Source organism: Rattus rattus, chromosome 1, assembly GCF_011064425.1.
Source record: "Rattus rattus isolate New Zealand chromosome 1, Rrattus_CSIRO_v1, whole genome shotgun sequence".
NCBI lineage: Eukaryota > Metazoa > Chordata > Mammalia > Rodentia > Muridae > Rattus > Rattus rattus.
The window spans coordinates 101,607,219-101,634,182 of NC_046154.1; the positions used below are offsets into that span (position 1 = coordinate 101,607,219).

At 47.8% G+C, this 26,964-nt stretch overlaps 1 protein-coding gene across 3 annotated transcripts; it reads left to right on the plus strand.

Moving 5' to 3' along the window:
* Window positions 1–1,312: 1,312 nt before the first annotated feature.
* Window positions 1,313–25,089, plus strand: Msantd3 (Myb/SANT DNA binding domain containing 3). 3 transcript variants are annotated; one of them, XM_032904397.1, is made up of 3 exons: window positions 1,313–1,355; window positions 14,808–15,258; window positions 24,011–25,089. In XM_032904397.1, exons 2-3 carry the CDS (start codon window positions 14,841–14,843, stop codon window positions 24,418–24,420), a joined length of 828 nt encoding a protein of 275 aa, XP_032760288.1. In that variant the 5' UTR covers window positions 1,313–1,355; window positions 14,808–14,840; the 3' UTR covers window positions 24,421–25,089. The 3 variants fall into 3 exon arrangements, with proteins under 3 accessions (XP_032760288.1, XP_032760281.1, XP_032760276.1); XM_032904390.1 differs by lacking the exon at window positions 1,313–1,355 and adding an exon at window positions 1,964–2,068; XM_032904385.1 differs by lacking the exon at window positions 1,313–1,355 and adding an exon at window positions 2,317–2,363.
* The last annotated feature ends 1,875 nt before the right edge of the window (window positions 25,090–26,964 follow it).

Consider the following 26,964-nt stretch of genomic DNA (forward strand, 5'->3'; position numbering starts at 1 on the left):
CACAGACTCAAGGAAGATAAAATACGTCATGCAGAAATAAGTAGTCGATAGGTCTTCTTGGTGCATCTCCCGCTTTCCCCACACTTTACTATCAATCAAACTCCCAATCTAAATTGATCTTCTAATTTCAGCCCAATAGCTTTCCTTTGATTGCGTCCTCATTTAAGATTAATATCTTTTTTAAAGGATTTATTTATTATGTATAAGTACACTGTAGCTGTCTTCAGACACCAGAAGAGGGCATCAGATCCCATTACAGATGGTTGTGAGCCACCATGTGGTTGCTGGGATTTGAACTCAGGATCTCTGGAAGAGCAGTCAGTGCTCTTAACCACTGACCCATCTCTCTAGCCCAAGATTAATATCTTTAAGGACTTCTAACCCAACATGATGCGGAAGGACTAAGAACAAATGGTGTGTCATAAAGTTTGTTTGCCAATTCCACCCTCCCCACCCACCAGTCAGTTTCCCGACTCTGAGCAGTTTCAAAGCTCCTGGGACACTAAACAAGTTATTGTTAACACAAGGAACAAGAAAGCAGTTACAATCCTTAGTCTAGGGCATTTTATAGGTGTTTCTGCCGTCATACCCTGAAATGTTAATTGTTTCTCTGTTTTTTTTTTTTTTTTTTTTTTTTCCCCACAGTCCAAAACCTGGACGATTACCTGTTTAAAGATTGCGGGCAACTGCATGTGTGGCTCGTGCCTGTAGTTTCAGCATTCCAGAGACAGAGGCAGGGGGATGTGATGTTCAAGGTCGTCCTTGGCCTCATAGCAAGTTTGAGGCTAGCCTGGGCTAGAGGCTGGCCTGGGCTAGAGGAGACCCTGTCTCAAAAGCAACAAACAAAAAGTTACACATATGGCCACATTACCATATATGATCCAGAAATTGTACTCTTAAGTATGTGTCCCGAAGAATTGGAAACAGGCTCTTTAGACAAATGCATGTCTAGAGATGTTCAGAGAACCAGCTCACATTAGCCAACAGGTGGAAATAATCTAGACTCTACTAACTGATCTGAGAACAGATAAGCAAATTGTAGAATATACATACCATGGTCATCCTATGCAGCCATGAAAAGCAATGGAGTAAGACGCATGCTACAATCTGGATGAACCTTGTCTGTAGTCTTTGACCTGGCCAGAGTGACCAGGCCGGGTGAAGTCGGCCTATGTTCTCAGCTACTAGCTAGGGAGGCTAAGGCAAGAAGTTTGTAGGTTCAAAGGCTTCCTGGGATCCCAGAGCAAGTTCAAGGCCAGCCTGGGCAGCTTAGTGAGCACCACTCCTCACATCGTGTCCCCTGCCCCGTGCTCCAAAAAGACTCATGACTCCATTTATATGAAATATACAAAAAGGTAAATCTATAGAAACAGGAAAAAGGTTAATGATTTTTAGGGACTAGGCAAAGGAGTGACTATGTAATTGGTGCGGGGGACGTGGAGGGTTGTCCTTCTGATGGAACTGTTAAGAATAAGGTGGTTATTGCTAACTATTCTAAGTGTAATAAGTGCTACTGGCTTGTTTATTTTTAAATAGCTGTCTTTATGCCTTGTTGAGTTTCATCTCGCTTAAAAAGAAAAAGTTTGAGAACCTTCTCTTTGCCCATCTCTGGGCTTGGAATCTTCTTAACGGATCTATGGCAAAAGAAACACTCAGGCTTCATCCTTGGGGGAGGGGTAAAGGCCTTGTGGGAAGAAGGACCCCTGTCCCCAGTTGTTTAAGCCTCCGTGCCTTCGTCGCAGCGCGCCTTGGGTCCCACTGAGTAGGCACACTGGGTCTGAGTCGCATCCTGAGGTCGGTGTACACAACCGGGGTCCTTTGGGGAGGGGGAGCGCACACTCCCTCTCAGGAGACACATCCCGCCGATTAGAACCACAAAAGTTGGCGCTGAACTCAGAGTAGGAGGGGGTGCCGTCCCCAGCCTCGTGGAGTCCCCGAAGAAAAGGGCCCACGTCAGTCAGGAGGCTCGCGCTAACTCCTGCGGGTGACTGCCACATCCCGGGTGTGGGAAAATGCGTTCTTTTGTTGTTGGCGGAGACGGGCCCCCTTCCGCAGCTTCCGGGCCAAGGTGGGCAGCGCGGCTGGACCGCGGCTCGGGGAGGTGGGGACTGCGCGAGGCCGCGCTCCCGCCCTCCGCGGCACCCACCGAGCGGCAGGCGGCAGCGGCCCGCGAGGGGGCGGCGGCGCGGGGCTTTGTGGCCGCGGAGCGCGCGGCGGGCCTGGCCGGCCGGGGGCGCGCGGCCGCCCGGCGCCTGGAGCCCGCGGCCCTGCCGGCCGCCCAGCCCGCCAGAGGCAGCCCAGGCCGCCGCGCCCGCGCCTCCGCTCCCTCCCCGGGACTCGCGGCCGCTGCGCCGCCGCTGCAGGTGGAAGCTGAGGCCGGGAGGGCCGCGGGCGGCCAGGAAAGCAGGCGGAGCAGGAGCGCGGGGGCTGGCGGGCTCCCGGGCCGAGCCGCCGCGCCCTCCTCCCGGCAGGCCGACGGCCGCCTGCGCGCGCCGCGGTGCCCCGGGAGCCCGGCCGGCCTGCCGCGTACAAAGCGCCGGCGCGCGGGCCTCGCAGTCGCGCTGGAGCTCCCGGGACAAGGCTCAGAGCCCGGGGCCCGGGAAGCTCTTGGGGGGAAAATCCGGCAGACCCCGCGGAGCCGCGGTCCTCATATCCCTACTGTGTGCAGGGAACTGCGCTCGCCGCTTTTCAGTACTTGTCTCCATTGAGACCCCCTGCCTCCTCCAGTCCGATCCAGAGGTATAAAGGGCTGGGTCCTTCCTTCCGAGGATCTTAGGAGAAAATAGTGCATCACATCCCTGCCCGACTGACCTTGGGGAAGCTCCTTTACTCCGAGGCTGCCGGCTTGATGTTTCTATAATGGGGGAGTAGGGTGTGATGTAATACCCACCCCCAAGTACTATTGTGAGAGATAATGTGTGTCTGCTGATAGCTAAAATTAAGCACTTCGTGTCCCAGGCTCTAGGTCCTAAACAGTTGGCTTGAATTATTAAATAATCGCACTGGCATTGATGGCTCTGGCAGTCTGTAAATTGCAGGAAGGGTTTTTATGTTGGAGTAAGAAACAAGAATTTAGTCTCCAGTTCTGATTATTGAGAATGGATGTTTTATTACTATGCTAAGCACAAAATGTTTTGCGGTACTTAGGAGAATGGCTCCAGGGTAAAGACACATATTTCCACACATTTAAAACTAGAGCTGGAATCATAGGGCCTGAGTCGTGTGGGGGGATTTTAGCATGTCCGACGAGACCACGAGTGTGTACTTAGGAAATTGTTGAAAGTTAATAAAATAGTTCCCAAGTTTAGGATTGAGGACAGCTATGAGAGTTTGAAACCAGAGAGGAAGAAAAGGGATGGAGAAAAAGTATTTCAAAACCCGGAGAAAGATGGGGTCATCTGCTTACTCTCCCCACAGCTGCATCCGAGGTCCATTCTGAGGTGGCTGGAGAGGTCCCGAAGAAAGATCAGAAGTTGTCTTTCTTCACTCCTGCAGCTGGGCGAGAGCGTTCAGATGCCGTGCAGGCAGTGTTGTTAGGCCTGGCAGAGCATTACCCGTCTTGGGATGCAGTCGATCGTGGTCGTCTGTCTCAGGAGGTGAAGCATGCAAACAAAACCCCTAAGGTTGATAACATGCTTCGCAGACCGGGGGCCTAACTGATGTGGGACACAGTGGGCTTGAAGGAACTATTGAGTTTCAGTTTGGGATGGGGAGAACTGAAAGTCTTCATAGTCTGAGTGAAAAAATGAGGAAGGCAAGAACTATCCCGGGCTGCAGTAGCAGGGAAGAGAGGTCCTCGGTCTGCTGGAAGCATGGTGGGCTCTTCTCAGAGAGGCACCCTGGCTTCTCCTAGTGTCTTCCCTTTGTGTCGCCTTTCCCATGACAGACTTCTTGGATAAAGGGGTTTTGTTTTAAACTAGGACTCAGAAGAGGATTTTGGGGTACACAGCGATGATAAGGGTGGCAACTAATGCACAGTGGACAGAGCGGGTGCTCTGGGGGAGAGGGACAGCTGGGGCCTCATCTATTTCCCAGCTATCACTCACCTCTGTGATTGTGATCGTGAGAGAGAATGTGACCTCCCCCCCAAGTAGTTGGCAGGGAACAGTGCTTCATTCAAAAAAAAAAAAAAAAAAAAAAAAAGTCTCCAGAGTGCCAGTCCTCTGCTGAGTCATGCTCCATGCAGAGATGAGTCAGAAATGATATCTTTCCTTAGGAGTTTCCCATCCCACGGAGGGAGATGGTCACAAAGGGCACGTGACAAAACATGTGGGAAGTGCCACTGGTTTATGTTTATGGTGGACAACGTGCTTGCAGAAGAGTGGGTCACCTCCCTTCCTAGAGACGGCGGCGTGCTTCAGTGGGGTGAGTTTGAGCCCATAGCCGAGATTCTGAATGTTCTTATTCATGCTACCAGGTCTCAGCTGTGACGTTCTCTCTCTTAAAAATAATAAACTAAACTAAAATGCCGTTGCGGTGTGCACAGAACTGGTGAACTACTTGTCCCGTAGAGTCTGGAGAGTGTTCTAGGGTAGTACAGCGAGTGCATTAGTAAGTAGATGGCTAGCGGAAGTGAGAGAATAAATAGTGAGCAGCAGGTGGAGAAAAGCCATAGTTGGGTTGCAGAACATCGATTCCGGTGATGGGCATCCAGCAGAGACCACTGGAGGCAGACCAACTGTAGACCAACCGGGAGACTATGTCAAAGCTAGGGCTTACAAATACGCAGCTGAAATCCACCCACCAAGGACGCCCCATTGGGTGGTCAGCTAGACTTTCCAGTCACGAGTCCCAGGTGGCATGGATCTCTCCTTGGGTAAAAGAACAAACAGCAGCAGACAGAGAAAGAACGTGATCAAATTGGGAGTTCACAGCAGTGAAACTAACTCTGGAAGGTGACACAGTTAGCAGGCAGGAGTTCCCAACTGGGAGAATCCTAGGCTGGAGGGTCCATCCGCTCCGTAGATGAGCATTCTGTGGATGGACTTAGAGCTTCACGTTCAGTTAAGTTGGTTGCAAACAGTATCTCCCAACTGTTCTCAGTGACAGGATGCGCGTGATACCCACCGTGGCTTGCTCTTCTGCTTGTTACAGAGTTGAGGAGCCAGCGTTCCCCAGGAGTGGGAGCCTTGGCGGAGACAATGGAGGGCCTCCCCACGTCCCGAGTCAGCTTTCACCAGGCATAAGCCGCATAGGACAGTTAACCAGTATGATGTATGTCACACTGTCCAAACTCATTCTGGAAGGAAACCTGTTACGTATGGACAAGAGCATAAGCGTTAGTATAGGCAGGCCTTAGAACAGTCACGTGGGAGCTGAGCAGTTACACAGGGACTGGGTCTGTCAGGATAAAAATGGACTTTGCGCCAAAGATCTCAGGCAGAGGAAGTCTGAAGTAAACCAAGCCTTGAGACGGTAGCAAATTTTAAGGGCCTGAAGGTGAGTTTGGTTTGACTGGATTGAGAGACACAGTAGGTGGGGCAGACGTAGAAAAGCTCTTGAGTGATGCACGAGGAGTTTGGACTTGTTCTATTACGTAGGAAGTGGATGTCACAGGGTACGAGCAGGATGTGCCACGAGCACCGTATTTTAGGGCTGTCTCTCTTGCGGTTGCAAAGGGAGGAACACAGTGGGCATTTGGGAGACCGGTCGGAGGTTCAGGTCTTACAGAAGACACTCGAGGTGAGGACAGGGGAGATGAAAGTCAACACTGGAGTGGACTGTAGAATGGAGTTCTGTCAGCAAGTTGCATGGGTTGGAGAACATGCTGGGGTTCTTGGCTTGGGAAGCCCCCTGCCTATGGCTGAAATCAGCAGTCGTCACAAGACTTGTAGACAGTGGGGAAAGAATCAGTATAGCTTTAGCTCTCTGGAGAACTGGTAATTTTTGAGGTACCCATATGGGGCAGTAATAGAGGAGGTTGGTAGGGGAACGTCAATATGTCTGAACAAACACTGAGAGCGTCTACTGTGTGTGAAAGACGCGCATAAGGTATAGCTCCCCCTCGACAGAGCAGATGGATCACAGTGTGGAGAAGTTGTGGTAAGAGCGGAGTACTCGATAGCCCTGGGCTAGAGCAGATCTGAGAGTCAGTCTTCTGATGTGGGAGTGAAGGAGAGTGTCCTGGCTGAGACAAGAAGCAGGATGGTGTGGAACACCCCCAGAAGGGCACCTTCTGCGTGTCAGAAGCACTTCCTGAAGGGGAGGCTTTAATAATGAATCTGAAGGCATTTCAGGGGCACCTCGGCGGAGGCTGCTTTAGGACGGAGCTGTGGAGGAGAGGAAGGAAGGGACCAGGACTTTTAAAGTGGGTTTTGTGTAAGTGGGAAGACAGAGGAGGATAAGGAAAGGGAGTTTGCCTTAAAACCAAGGCTCATTCACTCGCAGTCACACTGAGACACAGATGGCAAAATTAACCAAGTTCTATGGCTGTCGGGAGAGAGTAGGGGCAACACGGTAGAAAAGGCAAGGTCAGTGCTGGTGCCAAGCCTTTAAAAAGAGAGCTGGTGGAGAGGAGGAAAGGCTGTTGGCAGGTGGTTGTCCTGGGGAGACAGGTTTGAGCCTGTGAGCATAACACGACAGTCAGAGTCACCGTAGGTCTCTGAAAAGCTGCCATTTCTACTTCCTTTGGGGCTTTCCTGGTATTCTCAGGAAACCAAAAAACTATAATTTCCTAATTAATCCCTTGTCAAAAAAGATATTTTGGACAGTAGAACATGTAACTGTAATTAGTAAACAACAACAACAAAAGGAATGGTAGGCAGGTGTGTGGCAACATGAATAGATATGTATCAAATGCCTGCTGCTTGGTGGCAGTCCTCAGACTCTGGAGAGCTAACCACTGGCCTTAGCTGCTTTCCCTGGAATTGCTAAATTTACAAAGTTAAACCTCTATATGGTCTTAAAGCAAGAAGGACTACCTGGAGTGCCAGGATCACTTCACTGTGCTGCACAGAGGTCCAAAGCCCTACCAACTTAATGAACAATCAGAACTGCTGTCCGTGTGTCTTTAGCAGTGGGCTGTGGAAATTAATTTGCAGAGGAACGACTGCTCATCCAGACCGCCCGCCCTGGATGGGACTTAGAGAACACCTGCTTTAGCTGTAATTTAGAGATGAGGAGCTGACAGGGAGGAAAGAGGACTTGCTGCCCGTCACAAAGTGAGTGTCAGCGTGCCCTTATGTTTTCAGATGACATGTCAGTCAGCTTTCTGTCGCTGTGCCTAAACTCTGAGCTAATTGGTTTATAAAAAGAAAAGGCTTGGGTTGGGGGCATAGCCAGGCACCTCCCCAACACACAGGAAGCCCCAGGCTTAGTCCCTAGCACTGAGTTGGGAACTGGTAAAGGTTATTTGGGCCCATAGTTTTTGTTTGTTTGAGATAGGTAGCCTTGGCTGGCCTGAAACTCGCTATGTAGATGAAGCTGGCTTTGAACTCATAAAGGTCCACCTGCCTCTGCCTCTTGGACTTAAAGATTTGTGCCACATGGCACATCTTTCTGTTGGCCCTGTTGGTTTGGGCCTGTGGCAGAGCAGCATGGCAAGACGGGAGTATGTGGCAGACAACATTGCTTATCCTAGGCCAAGGAACAAAGAGAAGATAAGGAAGGGGCTGAGTTCTACTTCCTCCTCAGGTGCACTCCCCCGTGTCCTGAAGCCACCTCACTGGATCCATCTCTGAATGGTTTGAGTTCTTCCTGAGAATGTCACTGGGCACCAGGCCTCAACACCAGGCTCTGAAGAACACTTATGATCTAAATCACAGCAGATGGGATGTCGAGGGAAGGCTTGAGAATACCTCAGAGAAAAGGGCACTTAAATGGGAAGATGTGGGGAAAGAGCTTGGAGAGAAACCATGACCTTTCAGCAGCAGCCCTCACCCCAGTTATCAGGTCCCCAAGGAGCCCTTACTTGTGCCAAGTCTGAGATTTCTCATTTGAGAAGAAAGATAGGTTGATGGGGTCTTTTTCATGTTAAAGTTTTTAATATGCTAGGATTTAGGTTATTTCAAAAAACAATTATTTTTAAGGTGATGAATTCGGAGACAGAATGGTAAGAGAAATAGGAACTAGCCTTTACATTGTAAGGATAGACTAGTCTGTTGCAGACTTCCATGGGAGGTGCATGACATTTCCCTCAGCCCACCCTGTCACTTCTATGTGTCACATGTTTGTCCTTTTTGTCTCCCAAGTTGTGACCCTGTTTTGTTCTGGTGTTCATTTGTTTCTAGTGAGAACTAGGGTTCTTGTTCTACGACCAGCTCTGTCCTGGGGTCTCTCTGCCACTGTTTCTCACACTGCCTCTCTCAGTGCCACACATCTCTGTGCTGTGTTACATTTTTGTGGACCTGCAGTCTCTCCACCTTAGGGAGCACCATTCTCTTTGGATCCGGCTCAGGACTGCTGCTCTTTCAGGCCACATGCATCTCAGTGTCCCCATTCTCTTCCTCCCTCCCCCTGTGTGTGCCCAGACACATCCTGGTCACAGCATCCTTTCAACACAGTCCTTTGTGTGTATTTCTTTCTCCCTAAGAACATTGTCCCACTCAGCGTGCAGATCCTTTCTTATTCCCCCTCCCCACTTAAAAAAAAGTCTGAACCACCTCCTTTGGTTCTTTCTGTTCACATCCTTGAGTGTCAGATGGCCTCTTGTTCACAAGAGGGCAGGCCCACTCTGCCCTCCCCCAAGCAGCCAAGGCACATGGTCCTTTGTTACGGTGTCCGCCCCTGAATGCCATTCCTTTCAGGCTTCAGCTTGTGTCAGTGTTCTTCCCAAGATGTGGGGTTCAATTATCTTTGTGCTCAGCCTTCTGTAGGAATGCATTCTATATTGGTTAAATTTTGTGTCTGTGAAATAAGAAGCTGGTAAATACATATTTGCATGTATACATTATATAGATCATGCTATTTTGGAAACAGTTTGAAAGGGGGGCAAAACAGAGACAGTGGCACAGTGCACTGCAGCTCTGGTCCTGAGCTGGTCACTCACACTGTGGAGAGCTGGTCACTCACACTGTGGAGGGTTGGTCACTCACACTGTGGAGGGCTGGTCACTCACACACTGGTCACTCACACTGTGGAGGGCTGGTCACTCACACTGTGGAGGGCTGGTCACTCACACTGTGGAGGGCTGGTCACTCACACTGTGGAGGGCTGGTCACTCACACTGTGGAGGGCTAGTCACTCACACTGAGGAGGGCTGGTCACTCACACTGTTGGGCTTTGTGCAGGCTCAGGGTTCTTAATCCTTCTCAGAGGTGGTACACTGACCTGCTCAGAGGTACAGTGTGAATGTTGGTCAGGATCTGAGCCCAGGTTTTCTGTATGTCCTATCTTGCTTCATTTCACTTCACCATAGGAGCCTGGCTTATGACTGTCCTGACCCCTGTCTGAGGTCTCCATCCCAGCTTTTCAGTTACAAGGATTAGCTTCAAAAAGTGACCCCCACATACAAACAGTAATAGAAACAAAGCCTTTGCCATTTCTCTAGACTTTGCTCAAGCCTTAAGACTTAGTTTCATCCTTGGATTTAAAAATCACAGACTGTCACGAAGTCTTCTTTGGTTGCCGTAGCAAAATACCAGAGATGGGATGGCCTGAACACAGAGGCTTTCTTCCGTATAGTTTAGTGTCTGGGAAGTGCAGGATCAAGATGCTGGCATGAGAGGTTTCATCCCGAAGCTCTTGGCTTGTCGGTCATTGCCATCTCGGCATGCTCACCCCACCTCTGTCCACAGAGAGTGTGTGTAAGGTCTCTGGTCTCTTTTTATATAGGGTACTACTGGTTGGACCAAAGGCTCATATCTAGGGTCTCATTTAATCTTAACTACTTCTTTAGATGTCCAATCCCAAATTTGGCCCACTGGAAATTAGGGATTTGGCAATGGACATTGATAACATACAGTAGTGCAGTTCACAAAAAGCCGGCTTTTCCTTGTAAGGTGAATAGTAAATGAACTAGTTCCTGGTCATCAACTTCTGGCGGTTTAGTCAATGTTAGTGTTTTGGGAATTGTGCTAATCGCTTTGCCCCTTGATGATATTAGAATCATTGTGCTCTTTTTTATAGACCTGTCCTCCGATCCTTGCCAAGGCCCAGGGGAGCTTTCACTGCATTTGAATTTTAGTGCTTTATTGGCAATTTTTCTTTAACACAGCTTTTAGCGAACTTTAACACAGCTTTGTCTTATGTGATACTCTGCGTCTGGCTGGTAGCTTTATTCCTATAGAAGACATACATATGCATTCTCTGTCTACTGGAGCCCTGCTGTGAGGGTCAGTGGGCGGCCATATGATTACAGCCATGTCAGAGCAGGTAAGACACCAGCAGAACAGCAGCCATAGGGAGGGATTGCCGCTGAGTAGAGCAGAGGCCAGGGAGGCAGCCCAGCTCTAGCTCTTGCAACAAGGAAGGGTTGCTATGTTGCCATCTGTAACCTATTATGGACACCGTGGACTAGTTCTGAGTTAGAGTGTGCTTTTGGGCTTTGGTTTTTCTGGCAATGAACTTTGCTAGGGAGACCTCTTACTTGAGAAGTTGTTTGGTGAGAACTGTCAGTCAGGTGCTCCCATGGGATGCCAGCCTGCCCCTGGGGTGTGGGCCACTTAGAGCTCTGCATTCTCTCTGCAGTTGCTTGCAGACGTTTGTTGTTGTTGTTGTTTTTTAAGTATCTGCTGGAGAAATTATTTCAGAGTTCTGATTAGACTGAGGATGGGTGGTTTGGTGGGGGAAGGTGAGGATCCTCAGACTGAGAGAGGGAGGAGGTGACGGAAGCAAGGGGTGGGGGAGAGGGCAGAACCAACAAGTGGAGATGGTCATCGCAGACCCAGCTCCCCACCCTGCAAGCTGTCCTACCAATACCCTCTGCCAGCAGACCACCGGATCGCTACGTAATATCATTTAGCAGGGGACAGAAACCATCACTAGGTCTGAAACGAGAGAACTACTCAGAGCAGAGGAGTGTGGGCCTTGAAGGCATGTGATGGCTTCAACTTCTGGTTCTTCCACTTGCTATAGCTGTGATCATAGCAGCTTCCTGAGCCTCAGTTTCCTTATCTTGGAAGTAGAAATATTTAGTTTGTAGAGGTAAGCAGCCTACTTTGCAAGGCTATTGGGAATCCACAGGAAACGTTGGGGTGGGAAGGCTTGGGGCTCATCCCAGAATCCCTTCTAGCTTGCTGTAGAACACAACCACATGGCCCAGAGAGGCCTGGTGTTCTACGAAATTAAGCAAAGTAAATTAGCAACTCTGGTTGTACTTAGCTGGTGATTAAATAACAGTTTAGTTAATAGGCTGTTAATGGTCCCCAGGTGTTGGTAATTCTGGGTATTTGCTTTTGAGAGCAGTTGTATAATTTCTTCTGGTACTTAGATTTTCCTTTAACAGAAAAATTGAAGTGTAACGGATGATGCTCTCAAGAGCGATTTAGGGGAAGATGAAATGGTGTACTGCACCTAAGCCATTTGGTCTAACTACAGTCTAACCTACAGTAGGAATCCTGTGAACTCAGCTGCTCTCACTGGGGCTCAGCTGACTTTAGGGCAGAACTCTGCAAAGTTTGAACCCCGAGCCCAGCCCATCCCTTTCCATCTCCCCATCGTGGCAGCCGGTGCTCCTGCACTCATTGCAAGGAAGACTTCCTAAATCACTGGGCAATTAACATCAGTTCTACCAAGTGTCACAGAGTGTGGTCTGTTTGCGTGAGAGCCGAGATCATAGAACGTTAAACAACAAAGGGACATTTTTTGTTTTTGCCTCCATAGCAAGTATAGAACCAGCAACTGTTAGCAACAAAAGCAGAGGGAGTGGACCTCTAATCATTTGTGAATAGAAATCTGAGTCCCTCGAGGAGCAATTCTTAGAAGAGTGGCAGAGGACATGGGGAAAGCAGATATATTATGGCTCCTGAGGCCTTGGTGTGAGGGAGGGAGAATCAGCTCTGAGAGCTGGCAGGGCTTTTGTTTGTCCATTGTACCCACTAACTCTATAATGGAAGCTCTAAAATTACATTTATATCTATATCTACACACACACACACACACACGCACACACACACGCGCACACACACACACACACACACACACACACACACACGTAATAAAACACCAGAAAGTTGGACACAGGTTTGCTTTAAAATAGAGATGACATGGAAGAGGGCAGCTGGTCAGGACCTGTGCTGGCAAATTTTAGTCTGGGGAGCATTGGATTATAGTGAGTAGACATTGATGAAGGGAAAGAATTAATCTTGCTCTATGGGAAGGAAGGAGCCCTGACTGGATGCTACTACTACTACTGGATGCAATATAATCAAAGCGCATGCTTGAGAATTTAAGGGAGCTAGGGTACGTCCTCGAAGAAAAATGGCCCCTTATTTACACTTGTTTAAGGTTTTAGGGCAACCTGCCTTTGACACATACTGAGTTGTCTCTGTAACCCTGGCACTCCATTTGTCCCTTGTGGCAGTGAAGAGAGAGGCCTGGTGGAGTTGGCCCTGGCCTCCCCAGTAGCAGTCATTGTAAGCCTGACTTGGGCTGAGCTGTAAAGCATTGTGCAGACCCTGATCAGATTCTCTTCCCTCATTTAAAGCCCCCGTTTCAAGGCTTCTGATCTGCTCAGGTCTGTCCAGCCTCAGTCAGAAACCTTGCAAGTTATTTTGTTTGTTTTTAATAGGATTTTCATAGTTTTTTTTTTTTTTTTTCGGAGCTGAGGACCGAACCCAGGGCCTTGAGCTTGCTAGGCAAGCACTTTACCACTGAGCTAAATCCCCAACCCTTCATAGTTTTTAGTTTAAAAAAAAAAGTGTGTGTGTGTGTGTGTGTGTGTGTGTGTGTGTGCACCACATGGTGTGTGGGTGACTGTAGAAGCCTGAAAAGGACATCAGATCACCTAAAGCTTGAATTATACTTGGTTGTGAGTGGCTCAACCACTCAACTCAGCTGGGGGTGCTGAGAACTGAACTCTGGAAAAGCATCAAGCACTCTTAATTGCATAGCCATCTCTCCAGCCCCCATGATGTAATTTTTTTTTTAACATAAAAAAACCATAGGCTCAATGAGATCCTGTGTCAAAATGGGGAAAAAAAAGGAAAGTCACAACCTTTCCACCATGTACATACATGCATACATACATATATATTTCCCCTTTATGGAAAATTTCAAATACACAAAATAATTGCGAAAACAACGTAACAAACTTGGTGTCTCTCTCACTCATGATGTTCAGGTGACCTCACATCTCAATAGCAGGACTCCTTTCAAGGAGTTCTCATTTCTTTTGATAAGAAGTGGGCAGTTCTCAGTGGACTGAATAATCAATATCTTGATGCTTGCCCTTTACTCTGAAAGATCAGAGGCTTAGGGAACACAAGAGGGCTGTGTTGGTCTTTTCCAGGGGAGGAAGGGCATAGAATGCTGGCGTTCCTGTAGCTGCTCCTGCGGCTCAGGCACGCCATCACGTACAGGAGGGATTTATCTTACAGAAAACGTCTTACTAGAGATTCATGGGGAACATGTCGGTTTCATACACGTCGGAGCAGTAAGGCATTTGTACTGGAGCTCTGTAGAGGATAGCAGGGTGATAGAATGAGCCCGGGTTGAATAATTTGAAACTGCCCAAGGTCCAAGGAACAGTCGTAGAACGACACCAAGAACACTAGACTTCTGGGACGGAAAGATCCCAGACTTGCCTGCCCAGTTATGGTCTTTGTGCCCTGGGCAATCCACTTCAGCTTTTGGCCCTTGGCTTTCTCGTGTGAGAGAAGCAGTGTAATTTGCTCTAAGTATGAAGACAATTCTGAAACTACAGAAGTTGTTTATATAACACTGCACACGCTTGAAGTGGCCCCAGTCCTGACGGGTCACGGGATTCACTTCTCATGTTTTATTTCTTTTCTTCTTTTGAGACACAATCGCACACTGTAGCCTAGACTGGTCTAGAACTCCCATGGGCTCCAACTCACAGCAGTCCACTTGCCTCAGCCTCTCGAGTAGTAACAGGTTACAGATGTAAGCTACCATGGCTGGCTTCTACCTCACATTTTGAAGAAGGACCTGAGGTTGTCTCAGGTAATCACTTAAGTCAAGGGTATTAACTGAAAATAACAGGTATCAGGGCTGGAGATAGGGCTCCGTGGTTAAGAACATTTGTTTGTGCAAAGGACTTGGCTTAGATTCCCAGCACCCACATGGTGGCTCATTATAACTGTCCATAATTCCAAGCCCAGGAAGTCTAACACCCTCTTCTGACACCCCAGGCACCAGGCATGCAAGCGGTACATAGATATACATGCAGGCAAGGCACATACATAAATAAATCTAAAAATAATTAAAATAAAAATACCAGCTATCCAGGAGCAATTTCCTTAAGATTCTGAAATCTTGGAAGTGCTTTTACATAACTTAGTCTGTTTGATTAGACAGTCGTCTCTTTTATCTTCATCTATGCCAGAAATAATAAATACATACATACATACATACATACATACATACATACATACATAGAGCAAGCTGTTTATTTCCAAATCTGCCTGAAATTTGGGGGAACTAAGCAGCTCCTTACTTTAAGCAGAGATAAATTAAGAATGAGAGTGATATTGTAGGTGTCACAGGCTCCTGGGAACTTGACTTGGAGAATGGGAAATCCCATGCTCAATAAAGTTGTGGCTACTTTCCTGTGACTCAGCATTAATGGAAAAGAAGGTACTTGCCGCCTTTTAAAAGAAAGGAACCAAGGTAGGGATCAAGCCTCTGTGACTTGTGACATTTTTGCAGTACTAGAGTTGGTAATTCTTGCTTTCAACTTCCTTTTGCAGGCTAGCCAACGACCGGGAGAAATAGAGTGGAAAATGCAAAACAACGAAATCATTAAACCTGCCAAGTACTTCTCAGAGCTGGAGAAGAGCATCTTGCTTGCCTTAGTAGAGAAGTACAAGTATGTGCTGGAGTGCAAGAAAAGCGATGCGCGGACTATTGCTCTCAAGCAGCGGACCTGGCAGGCCTTGGCCCATGAGTACAACTCGCAGCCCAGCGTGTCGCTGCGGGACTTCAAACAGCTGAAGAAGTGTTGGGAGAACATCAAGGCTCGGACCAAAAAAATTATGGCCCACGAGAGGAGGGAGAAGGTGAAGCGCAGCGGGAGTCCGCTGCTGAGCACGCACGTCCTGGACAAGGAGAAGATTGGCAGCATGCTACCAGAGCAGCTCTACTTCCTTCAGAGCCCGCCCGAGGAGGAGCCCGAGTACCACCAGGACGCAGCCACCCAAGGTACGCCCCGCACGCACACAGCGTGCTACACTGGCTGGAGCAGCTTGGGATTGAATTGTAAAATGGTTACTAGTGAGGAAACAGTAAAAATGCTGGTATCGGGCTGGGGTGTTGCATAGGGCATCCAGTACAGAAGTACGTGGTTTTGTGCTGTCTCTCTTTACGGTTATTGCTCAACCAAAAAGAGCTGCATATGTATCATGCCATTCATGAGGCACTCCGGTTGCTTAGCTCAAACTATCTCCACTTTATTAAGGGAAATTTGTGAAGATTTATATTCATTGACTCAACCTGGTCTTTTAAAAAGTTATTATTGAGGGCCTGCTGTGTCAGGTACTACATTAAGTCTCTCAAAAGGCCATGCTAAATGAGTAAACTATTTCTAATTAAAAACAGAAGTCCAGATTAGTGGCTGGAGAGATGGCTCTGTGGTTCCAAGCACTTGCTACTACTCTACAGAGGACCAGAGTTCTGTTCCCAGCACCCACACTGGGCAGTGTACAACTGGCTGTAACTCCGTCTCTGGGGATCTGTACCCTTTCTGGTGTATACGGACTCCCACATGCTCATACACATAGCCTCATATAGACACACATGTGAAGATAAATTAAAGAATCTTTAAAAAGCAATACAGCACCTTTAAAAAGTAGTGCATCAAAAGCACAGAGACTAAATAAAGCAAACACCCGTTAGCGTTCACTCAGATTCATACAGATATTTTTACCACTGTAATCACTGTGATCCAAAGTTTCTATTTGTGGCATTTTAGGGAAATCCTAAGGACAAAACTTGAATCTTAGCATACTCCCGTGGAAAAGAGCAAACCATCACACATAGACACATAGTTCTGAAGAATCAAGAAGAGACTGTCTATAATCAAAGTTGTAATGATAACTTGTAGTTTCAAAAGCTTGGCCTCAAGGGGTGGATAGTGTCCCCAGAGAGTGCAAATAAATGTTCAGAGATGGATTTTCAACAGTTCCCGACTTTTTTTTTTTTTTTTTTTTTTTTTTTTTTTTTTTTTTTCGGAGCTACCGAACCCAGGGCCTTGCGCTTCCTAGGCAAGCGCTCTACCACTGAGCTAAATCCCCAACCCCCCGACTTTTTTAAGACAGGAAGTGACCTCTTTATATGGAAGCTCGCTGCAGTCAGCAAAGGGCACACCGTGAATCGAGGAAGGTCGGCGAGGGTGCTCCAGGGCTGCACAGGTGTTCTAGGGGCCCATCGTGCACTTGCCGGGGAATCTGCTTCTTAGCTTGCAGAACACTGAAGCTGGTGTCCCCAGAGTAGACCGAACTCTCAGGGACTGGCTCTTGTTAATTAAAAGTCATAAGAAACTGAAACCAAGAGTGCTGTGTGGAGTGAGAAAGGTAATTACCACATGAGCCAAATCCATGCCCTTGATTGACACTTTTCCCCCTGTGAGCAAATCATTCCAGGAAGCTAAATTAGGACATAAACTTGAAGGCTGAGTCCAGGCTGGGTGACGACTGTGGCCGGGGTCATGGACCCTATACATTATTTCCTGGTGTTCCGGACCTGTCTGGAGTTGATTTGCGGGTTCCCACGCCGAGCTAACACTTGGCAGACACCGTTTACCTGGGCACTGTCAGCTCTCTTTCTGTGAGGCACATGCTGCTTCCTTTGCTGAACTCTGTAGCTCTGCCGCTTTCTATCTTGTTGTCCACAGAGCATCCAGTCAGCACAGCACTGTAGTGGTTCTGGGGATGGAGGGAAGTGAGTTAGCAGTGTGGTTTCTCAGGTGGCTAACTTTCCTTGGGTCCTGGGCTGAGGAAGATACTCATTTAGCAAATGTTATGTCTCAGTTTTACGGATATTCTTTTTATTCTTATAAATTACATTTGCTGTGTGTGTGTGTGTGCATGTGTGTGAGTGTGTGTGACATGTGATGGTCACAGGATAACTTTTGGGAGTTTTCTATCATGTGACTCCTGGGGATTGAACTCTCGTGTCAGGCTTGGTGACAAGTAGCTTTATCAAATGAGCCATCTCACCAGCCCTCATAGAGTTCACTTTGGGAACAAAATACCCCCCCCCTTTAAAATCTGAGGTTAGAGCTGGAGATTTTACCTCATGACTTTTTTTTCTTTCCTTTGGAAAAAATGCAGTTCATTTACTGAGAAGTTTTGAGCAAGAAGGAAATAAAATATGGTTCTTTTCTTCCATTCTCCCTCCCCCCCTTCCCCGTCTCTCTCTCGTTTTTTTGTTTTTGTTTTTGTTTTTTGAGAAACGGTTTCTCTGTGTGATCCTGGCTGTCCTGGAACTCACTCTCTGGACCAGGCTGGCCTAGAAGTCACAGAGACCCACCTAGCTCTCCTGAGTGCTGGGGTAGAGGCCTGTGCCACCGCTGCCCAGCTTTCCTTCCTTTTTTCTATTTCAGATTTAGACTTCTTACGTGGGCCTGGCTGTCTGGAACTCTTTATATAGACCAGGCTGTCGTTGGGCTTATACTAACTCTGCCTCCCAAGTACTAGGATTAAAAGTGCGCACCACTACATCTGGGCAAAACGTGGGTTCTTGCTGCTCTTTCTGTGGTGACACTTGTGCGAGACTCATTTGTAAGAATATTAAGACGCTGGGATGTAAACCCCGCACCTTAGGACAGCAGCAGGCACTCTTACTGCTGAGCCATCTCTGCAGTTTCTTAAACGTAGATGTTTGTACATAGTAGCCCTGGAGACTTCCTTTTTGCTGGTGCTATCAAAATACAGCCAAAGCTCTCCTTTCCACGCAGACATGGAGAGCAGTCAGCCTTGGTGCCCAGTCAGTTTGGAAATGTGCCCAACCTGATGTTAGTTGTACTCCCCCTCCTCCCCATTGGATATTTTCTTTTTCTACATTTCAAATTATCCCCCTTCCCAGTTTCCCCTCTATCCCAACCCCCTCCCCCTGCCTCCCCACACACTCCCTCCTGCTTCCCCACCCTGACATTCGCCTACACTGGGGCATTGAGCTTTGATAGGACCAAGGGCCTCTCCTCCCATTTATGCCCGACAAGGCCATCCTCTGCTACAAATGTGGCTGGAGCCATGGGTCCCTCCATGTGTACTCTTTGGTTGGTGGTTTAGTCCCTGGGAGCTCTGAGGGGTCGGGTTGGTTGTTCTTACTATGGCGTTGCAAACCCCCTCAGCTACCTCAGTCCTTCCCCTAACTCCTCCATTGGAGACCCTGTTCTCAGACCAATGGTTGGCTGCAAGCATCCACCTCTGTATCTGTCAGGCTCTGACAGAGCCTCTCAGGAAACAGCTATATCAGGCTCCTGTCAGCATGCACCTCTTGGCATCAGTAATAGTGACTGGGTTTGGTGACTGTATGTGGGATGGATCTCCATGTGTGGCAGTCTCTGGATGGCCTTTCCTTCAGTCTCTGCTCCACACATTGTCTCTGTATTTCCTCCTGTGAGTATGTGATGTTAATACAGTTTGGGTACCAGGACTCTTTTTGCAATTCAAAACTGCTGTGAGGTCTTTACTCAGTTTGCTTCTAGGAAGTCAGGGGGTAGGGGCTGCAGAGATGACCCAGTGGATAAAGTGCTTGCTCTTCAAATGTGGGGACATGAGTTCAGATCCCAGCACCTACATAAAAAGCTAGTGTAACTCCAGTTCTATAGGGGTGGGGACAGGAAGATCTCTGGAATCACCACCTAGCTCCAGGTCAGGGAGACCCTGTCTTAAGGGAATGAGGCACGGTGATGGAGCCCCACTCCATGTGGCCTAGAGGAGGTCTGCACATGCTCATGCTCCCAACTCTGTCTTTAAGTCCCCCTCCCTCCCCCTCCCTCCATGCCCCTCCCTTCCTTTCTCTCTTCCCTCTCCTTCCTTCCCTCCCCATCCTCCCCTCCCTCTCTCCTCCTGCTCCTCCCCTCCCTCCCCCCCTCCCTTTCCTTCCCCCCCTCCCTTCCTCTCTCCCTCCCCTCCCTCCCCTCTCTCCCCTTTCCCTTCTTCCTTCCTCACTCCCTCCTGTCTCTCACACACAGTAGTAATAAAATTAAACAGAAGATGAAAACAGAATGCTTGGGTCATCAGTGATCTTCTCTGGCACTTGGTGGAGGAAAGTTAGAAGGTCCAAACACTATGTGTTGGTTTTGTATTTTCAGAACTTCAGTTCTAGTGCAGCAGCCCCAAGTGGCAGGAGGCTTATAGGCAGCTGAAATGTGAGTGGATACAATGGAGATGTTCCGTAATCACACACCTCATTCTGAAGCTTTAATATCACCAAAAAAAAATCTCATCAATAATTTAATGTTAATGACATGCTTAAGTAAGGCTTTAGATATACTGGATTAAAATATATCAGTGTAGCTTCTGTAATGTGGGTATGAGCATTCGGAATTACTCACACAACTTACATTCTGCTCTGATGGCCAGCACAATGTTGCCAACACCTGGTGTTAGCAGAACTAGCTTCCTGGAGGTATGCTGGGACTTGCTAGAAAACGTCAAGCAGGATGGAGTTCGGCAGATTCCACTAGAGGCCTCCCTCTAGCTACTGTTTTGTGGGAGACGGTATCACTGTGTCACCAACCCAGGGATGTTTATGGCTTTGTCGGAGACTTTCTTGACGTGTGCAGCAGTGTTTGAACACAGTGGTCTTACACTGAGGCGCACACTGAGGAACATATTCATAAGAAAGCCAGCATTTGTCCTGTAAGCCCGGCTCTTAAAACAGTTCCCAGTGTGCACACTTGGTGATCTGTGATAATTTAATTATCCCTTCTGAGGAGCAGGTGTGGGGACGGGAGTAGGTAGGATGACAGGTTAAATAAATACCAACCCAGGTAGTCATCAGGGTTGGCAGCAAGCACCCCATCCCATTGAGCCGTGTCTCCAGCCACTTAAATACATTTAAGAGAACAAGTCATTTTCAGGGGCAGCTGCATGTTTGGGAGAAGTTATATTTAATTTTGTATGCATGGTGTCTCTATTATGAAGCCACGATTAAGTCATGTGAACATTTCCTTCTAGGTCCCATTATTCTCTTAGGCTGTGACCTCAGGTACAGAGGTCCGAGGTGTATCCTGGTGGTGGCAGTCCTGCATCCTTGGTCTGTGCAGCCGTCCTCTTGTGCTAGTTCTGTGTATTTCCTGTTGATGCCCATGCCTACTCCTACCCTCCTGTATCACACCCAGATGGGTCTGCCATGCGGCAGTGTTCCCTACAAGTAAACCCTGTATGGCTAGCTCTCCCTTTCCCCGTTCTCACCTAGAAGAATGAGTTTAAGATCTGGGCCCACTGATGCGTGCAAACCCAGCCTTTTACTCCTAGTTAAGTTGTGAGCACCTTCTGTGTGCACCCACCCTGTGAGTGCTGATTCACTCATCCTTTCCCTCCCTTCTGGTGAGGATTGCCCCGCAGTTCTCTTCTCATCTTTTCATAGCCGCAGGAGGCTTTCCTGTGGATGCTAATTTTACTCAAATTACCCAAGTGGTAGGACACCCTCTCAGCTGTGTGCTGAATCTCAGAAAGCCTTCCTACTCTTTTTTGCATAGAATTGAGTTTTCTACTTTGGGTGGCACGATTTCACCTGGGAGAGAGATGGTAGGGGCTGTGTTTGCTGCAGGCTACCATTCCCAGGCTGGGCTTTTCCCAAGTAAGGGACGTTCGGCCCACCTGAGTTCTTGTTTCTTATTGCTGCTAATGTTTGTTTGAAGATCACTTTACTACTCCACATGGCTTTGAGTCCTGTCTTCTGCCAGTCTTAAGAGGTGTAGCCATTTTTCTATGGAGCGTGTATTTAGCACACATTTTAAACAGGGTAGTTTAAAAGGGGCCATTTCTTTCTTACGAACATTAAGATGCTATGATTTTGTTGTTATGCAGACCTGGATCTGAGGCCTAGATTTCATCTAGCCAGATGGCCTTGGATACTGAATTTGTTTTTCTATAGTCATGTTGTCCTCACGGATTATAAAGATGAGACACATAGTGCTGGTACCTGTTGTGGTACACACAAACGGCCACTGCCACCACCATGCTCTTGAAGTCTAGAACTGAGATCAAGGTGAATATTTAAGAATTGGGAGAAAGCCTTACACCATGATGGGTAACCGTTAAAGACTCGTACAAGTGGAATCAAAGCTGTGAGGCTAGAGGTGTCCAAAAAGTGTTTTCAGTCTTCAAAATAAATAATAAACAAATATAAAAAAGGGCAGTTTTGGTTCTAGCTTTTCAGATCACAGAGGTAATATGGCTGATGCTCACCTTTGAGGCTGCCGTTCCTTTCTCCAGTGCCCTAGTCCCTCAGCTGTGTCAGGTGGAGAGAGCTGTGTCCCACTGTTGTCAGTTACCAGCCTGGGACTCGGTGCTGCCCCAGGCTCCGAGCTGGGCTCTCCATGGGAGTGAAGTAAGCCGTGAGAGGCAGGTTCCATCCCCAGAGAGTTGAGGACTTGAGGGAGGAAACACTCAGAGACCTTTTTGCTCCTTTCTCTCCCTTTTTTTTGGGGGGGGAGGAGTTGGATATTTGTTCATTTTTAAAGGTTTACTTTTATTTTATGTATAAGTGTTTTGCATGCACTTACAGCATGCATGTAGTGCCCACAGAGACCAGCAGAGGGCATCAGATTCCCCCGGAACTGGAAGGGTGCTGGGAATCAAACCTGGATGCTCTAAAGGAGCAGTGAGTGCTCGCATAGCTGAGCCCTCTCTCCAGCCCCAGTCAGCTGTGGAGCCCAAGCTGCCAGCAAACAGGTGTACCTCCCCCTCAGTCTTCTGATGCTGGGAGCCGGCGTGTATGGTAACATCCGGCTTAAGCCAGGGCTCTGACAGGTGTTGGCCCAGAAAGATAGAATTTGCAGGAAAGACACTGACCAGGTGAGAGCCATTGGACTTGGTGAGAGAGCTAGGGAAACATTTCCATTATCTAGAAGATACGGAAGCATTCTTTTTTTTTTCTCTACCAGTAGTTCCTGTATTTCAGATATCTGTACTTTTTATTTAGCCTTAATTAGCGACCACTTATAGTTGTTACCCTAACCCTTGGAGTGGAACCATCCAGACAGTAACCATTCTCCTCATTAACAGAGCGTTCCAAATTAGGTTCCCCCAAGCAGACATTATTAACATTGCCAGCATCCCATCTTCCAGAACAATGTAATGGACATATAATGTAACCAATTTTGGTAACAAATTAATATTACTTTTCTCTAAAGAGAAGACTCTCATTATTGAGAATGCAGAGCCTCTCAAGAAAGTCTTGGAGTCACAGCTAGAAAACTCCTGTGTGGGTAAGGAGGGTGCTGGAGGTGCAGTTCTGTTAGGAGACTGCTTGCCTACCATCTAAAGCTCTGGGTTCAGTTCTTAGCATCACATAAAACCAGAAGTGCTGGTGTAATCCCATCATTGGGTAGTGGGGTGGGGAGTAGAGGCAGGAGGAGTGAAAGTTCAAGGTTATCTTCAGCTACACAGTAAGTTGGAGGATGGGCTAGAGGCCCTGTCACAAACAAGCATGCAAGCAGGCAAACAAAATAACTCCCTGAGTTACTGGAGTTAGTGAATTTCTTACTGAAGTTCTCTAATCCTAATACCACTGCCCTCTAAGTAACACCAGTGTAAACACTGCAAGCATCTAAAGGAACCCTGTTGTATCCATGTGCTCTCTTCCTTGTGGATTCAAGGGTTCCGCTGGTAAGCAGTACTAGCCACCCATTGGGTAGCAGGGTAAATGATTAATACCCAAGGGTAGATGAAGTGAGAAAGGCCTGGTGCCAAAATCTCATGCGGTGTGCTGAGTGCTGCTGAGGAGAACTCTTCAGAAGGAGGGGTCTGAGGTTTCAGAACAAGCAGTGTTGGCCCCGAACCAGCAGGAATCACAGAGAAGGTTGGAAATCACAAAGTGGTGACCATATAAGCACTGAGCCTGACGTCAGGCTGTGGGAATAGTGAGACGGCCACAAACAGAAGCATGACCTTAGAGGAGTGTTGGGCTAGGACTGAAGTGAGGTGCATACAGGGCAGTTTGAAGAGTAAAACAGGAGGATACAAGGTTGGGGCCGGATTATTAGGTTAAATTGATAACAAGGTGGATGGAGCAAGAGCCTTAGCACTCCGACCAGCCAGAGGACTCCAGCTATGAAAACACTCAGGGAGGGCAGTGAGGCAGGAGCTAATGGAGGAAGGAGGTTTTCAGGGTTGTCAAGTGCGGAGGAGAGGGTAAGGGAGATAATAATAAATGTCCTTGGGAACTGTACCCCGCCTCCTCCCCGCAGTGCTGGAGTTGACAGCCACATGGAGGCGGTTAAGGAGGCATGGAGGGAGCTAGCCAGAGAGTGTAGACTTCTTCCCCAAGGAGGCGTGTAGGGTCTGACCCTGACTCCCATGGGCAGGAAGCCCCGTGGCACCCTGGGGCTAGAATGAAAGGTTCGAGGCTGTTGGAGAAACCGACAAAGGTGATCAGACAGGGCAGATAGCAGGAGGACTCTTAACACTCTTGCCCCATCCCACGACCGCGTGCTTCTCAGAGTCCGGCATTTTTCAGTTTGGAGTTCTCATCACCGTCTCAGGCTGTCTGACTCATGAGGATCCCATTCTCTGAGCACATCCCAGTGTGTGGTTCTAGAAATGACAACGGGAAACACATTACCAAATCAGATGTGGTCAGAGGACCTGGACGTGGGGACCGAGTGCAGACACTGCTCTAGATCCGTCCTGCAGCGGAATGGGAGTGATGTTTTTCTTCTGCCTGTGAAATCGTTTAACATGTTTCCTGCTCCTGTTCTTGTTGTTATTGTTTCCAGAGTCCTTTGCTGTTTCAAATCGAGAACTGTGCGACGATGAGAAAGAGTTCGTCCACTTTCCTGTATGTGAGGGGACCTCACAACCCGAACCTTCGTGTTCAGCCGTCAGAATAACAGCCAATAAGAACTACAGGAGCAAAACCCCTCAGGAAGGTGCTTTAAAAAAGATGCACGAGGAGGAGCACCATCAGCAGATGTCCATCCTGCAACTGCAGCTGATCCAGATGAATGAGGTGCACGTGGCCAAGATCCAGCAGATAGAACGGGAGTGCGAGATGGCCGAGGAGGAGCACAGGATCAAGATGGAGGTCCTCAACAAGAAGAAGATGTACTGGGAGAGAAAGCTACAGACTTTCACCAAGGAGTGGCCCGTCTCCTCATTTAACCGGCCCTTTCCCAATTCACCCTGAGACTGGGGGATGGCTCCCTGTAGTTAAGCTGTGTTGGCAAGGCGAGTGTGGGATGTGCCTGCGTGGTCAGTAGCCATGACAGACCTACGGCTAGGTGAATTAGAGTGGTACTAGTCACTTATTAAGAACACATTCAGGTAAACAGCTGCACCCCGTCTACCCCGAAAGTGGCCAAGAAGCTGTTACAGTCTTCTAGAAGTCACCACTACGCGTGCTATAATTCTGAATGTAATGTTCTTAATTAGAATTCATAGACGAACCGTGTGCGAGTGTTGTATTTTTTTTAGGACATGCAAGTGTGAGTAAAGGAGTGAGGCTGGTGGTTCTGACCTCATCTGTCAGTGGGGTTTTGTGTGTTTTCAGCTGACAGTGGCGCTTTTCCACGCAGGTGTGAAGCCCGCCCATTGTGTGGCTGTACCTTGGCTGTTTCTCCACCTTTCAGTGTACTCTGAGTGTGGGCGTTTGAAGAGCCCAGCCTTTGGAAGGGTGTTTCCTAATGTGGGTTACCAACTGCCTTTTTAGACTTTTCCCCACAGAGGCTTTCCAACCAGGGCTCCAGCCGTGGCGGTTAGTAGAAGTAGGGATGTAACAACTGGAGGGCTTAATGTTCATTTAGGTTTCTACATCCTGTTGGTTTTTTATTAAAAATGTCTTAAAATTTTATAGTTACACTGTGTATGTTTTTAAAGGTGCTGCTATCCCAGCCCGGATCCCTCCCAACTTTTTACTGCTGAGTGAATGGTTGTCCGGACTTTTTAGTCTCTAACTCCCTTAGGAGAGGCCCCGCCCTCGTTGTACTCATGCTGTATGCTGGTGTTGACCACCGATCAGGGTTAGGGTGACCAACATGTTTGGAAATGTGGATGGATAAATGGGTGTTTTGATGGAGCTGTGATGTTTCTGCTGTAACCTGATGCTTTAAAAAAATTTTTTTGTTTTTGTTTTTGTTTTTTTTGTTTTTTTTGTTTTTTTTTTTTTTTTTAGAGTTGGGACAGTAGTAGCTGGAGGCAGCAGGGGGACCCTTAAGAGCCAGTGTTCTAAGTGTGGCTCTGGCTAACTCCCTAAAACCTCAAGCTGGTGCTTCCTGTCCACAGACTGAGGGAGTTGAGGAGACATTTGGAGCCTGTTTCAGCTCCTTAGCCACGTTGCGGCTTGTGTGACCCTCTGTGCGCACTCTGACTCCATGGCAGCCCGGAGGGCATGAGTCTACACAGAGTTGTCTCCAGAAGTGGCCAAGCTTCGGAATTTTGGTCCCAGGGCCTGTTAGGTTTTGTATGGTTCACTCGGACTCACAGTTTGTGCACTGCATATAATGTAAGCAGATATCAATTTTGTACATTGAATCTATTTTAAATATCTTAGAGGAATTAGTCCATTATTTTAGATATATCCTGCAGTGAGAGACTAGAAGTAGGATCCTTCCATGAGGATTTCTGTCGTTTGTTTTTATCAGATGGAGCCTTCAGAGAGTGAATGGTTTGAAAGTCTCAAGTTCGATGGTACGCAGAAGGTAGGACTCCACTGCCTGTGTCCTGCCTCGGGATCTAGACAGGGATGGACAGCACAAATCTAGGTGCAGAGGGCTGCCTTTGCTTCACGTACTGATCTATCTAAACATCCTCTTAATATGCACATCCAGAGTAAGGCATGAGATCTGTTCTCACAAGCTCCCGGATTAGGCCTGATTTGATGCTCTGCTCAACACATCTCTGAATGACAAGGACTTAAAGGGACCTTAGGAAGTTTTCCATCTCTTACATATATAGATGTGGTGGTTACGATTTTCTAAAAATTCATAACTTAAACTCACAAACAGCCACATAGAATAACAAAAATTGCAACGCATTTTAATTGGACTATAAAAGCATTGAACTAATTCCTGTCTGAACAAATACAGGATAATTAAGCCAGAGCATAAAACCCCTTGCTGTACTGCTAATGGTATTTATGAGTTTACAATAGTAGCTTGCGATATTTGGCTATGTGTTAGGAATAATATTTTATAAATAATTAGTCCCACTGGGTCTCACTTCCAGAGGGTTCTGAGTCAGTTGACTTGGGGCGGGGCTGGCTGTTGGGTATTTTTGGAAGCTTTCTAGGTGATTAGGATGCAGAGTTGAGATTGAGAGCCACTTTGTACGGCTTACGAATGTATTTCAGTTGCTTCTTAATTCCACAAAGCCATGGAGAAGGAAGGAATTGATGTTCGGAGAAGAGCCCACCTGGCACCAGGCCTGTAGCCAGTAAATAGCAAAGAAGACTTCGGGCTGGGTCTCTTGGTTCCGAGAAGCACAGCCCCACCTGCTGTCTTTACCCTTTCTTTTGAAGCCGAGCCAAGGATGCTTGATTCTGAGGCTCGGATGACGTTACACAGTTGCTTGCTGAAGCAGCTTCATTCATGAACAGATAGCACATCCCAGTTCATTTTGCTTTTGAGCCTTTTATTTCCTGAGGTAGAAATGCAATAACCATTTCTTGACAGGAATCGTGGGCCAGATACACATAAAAAAATATTAAGACATGGTTCTACATCATGGGCATTGC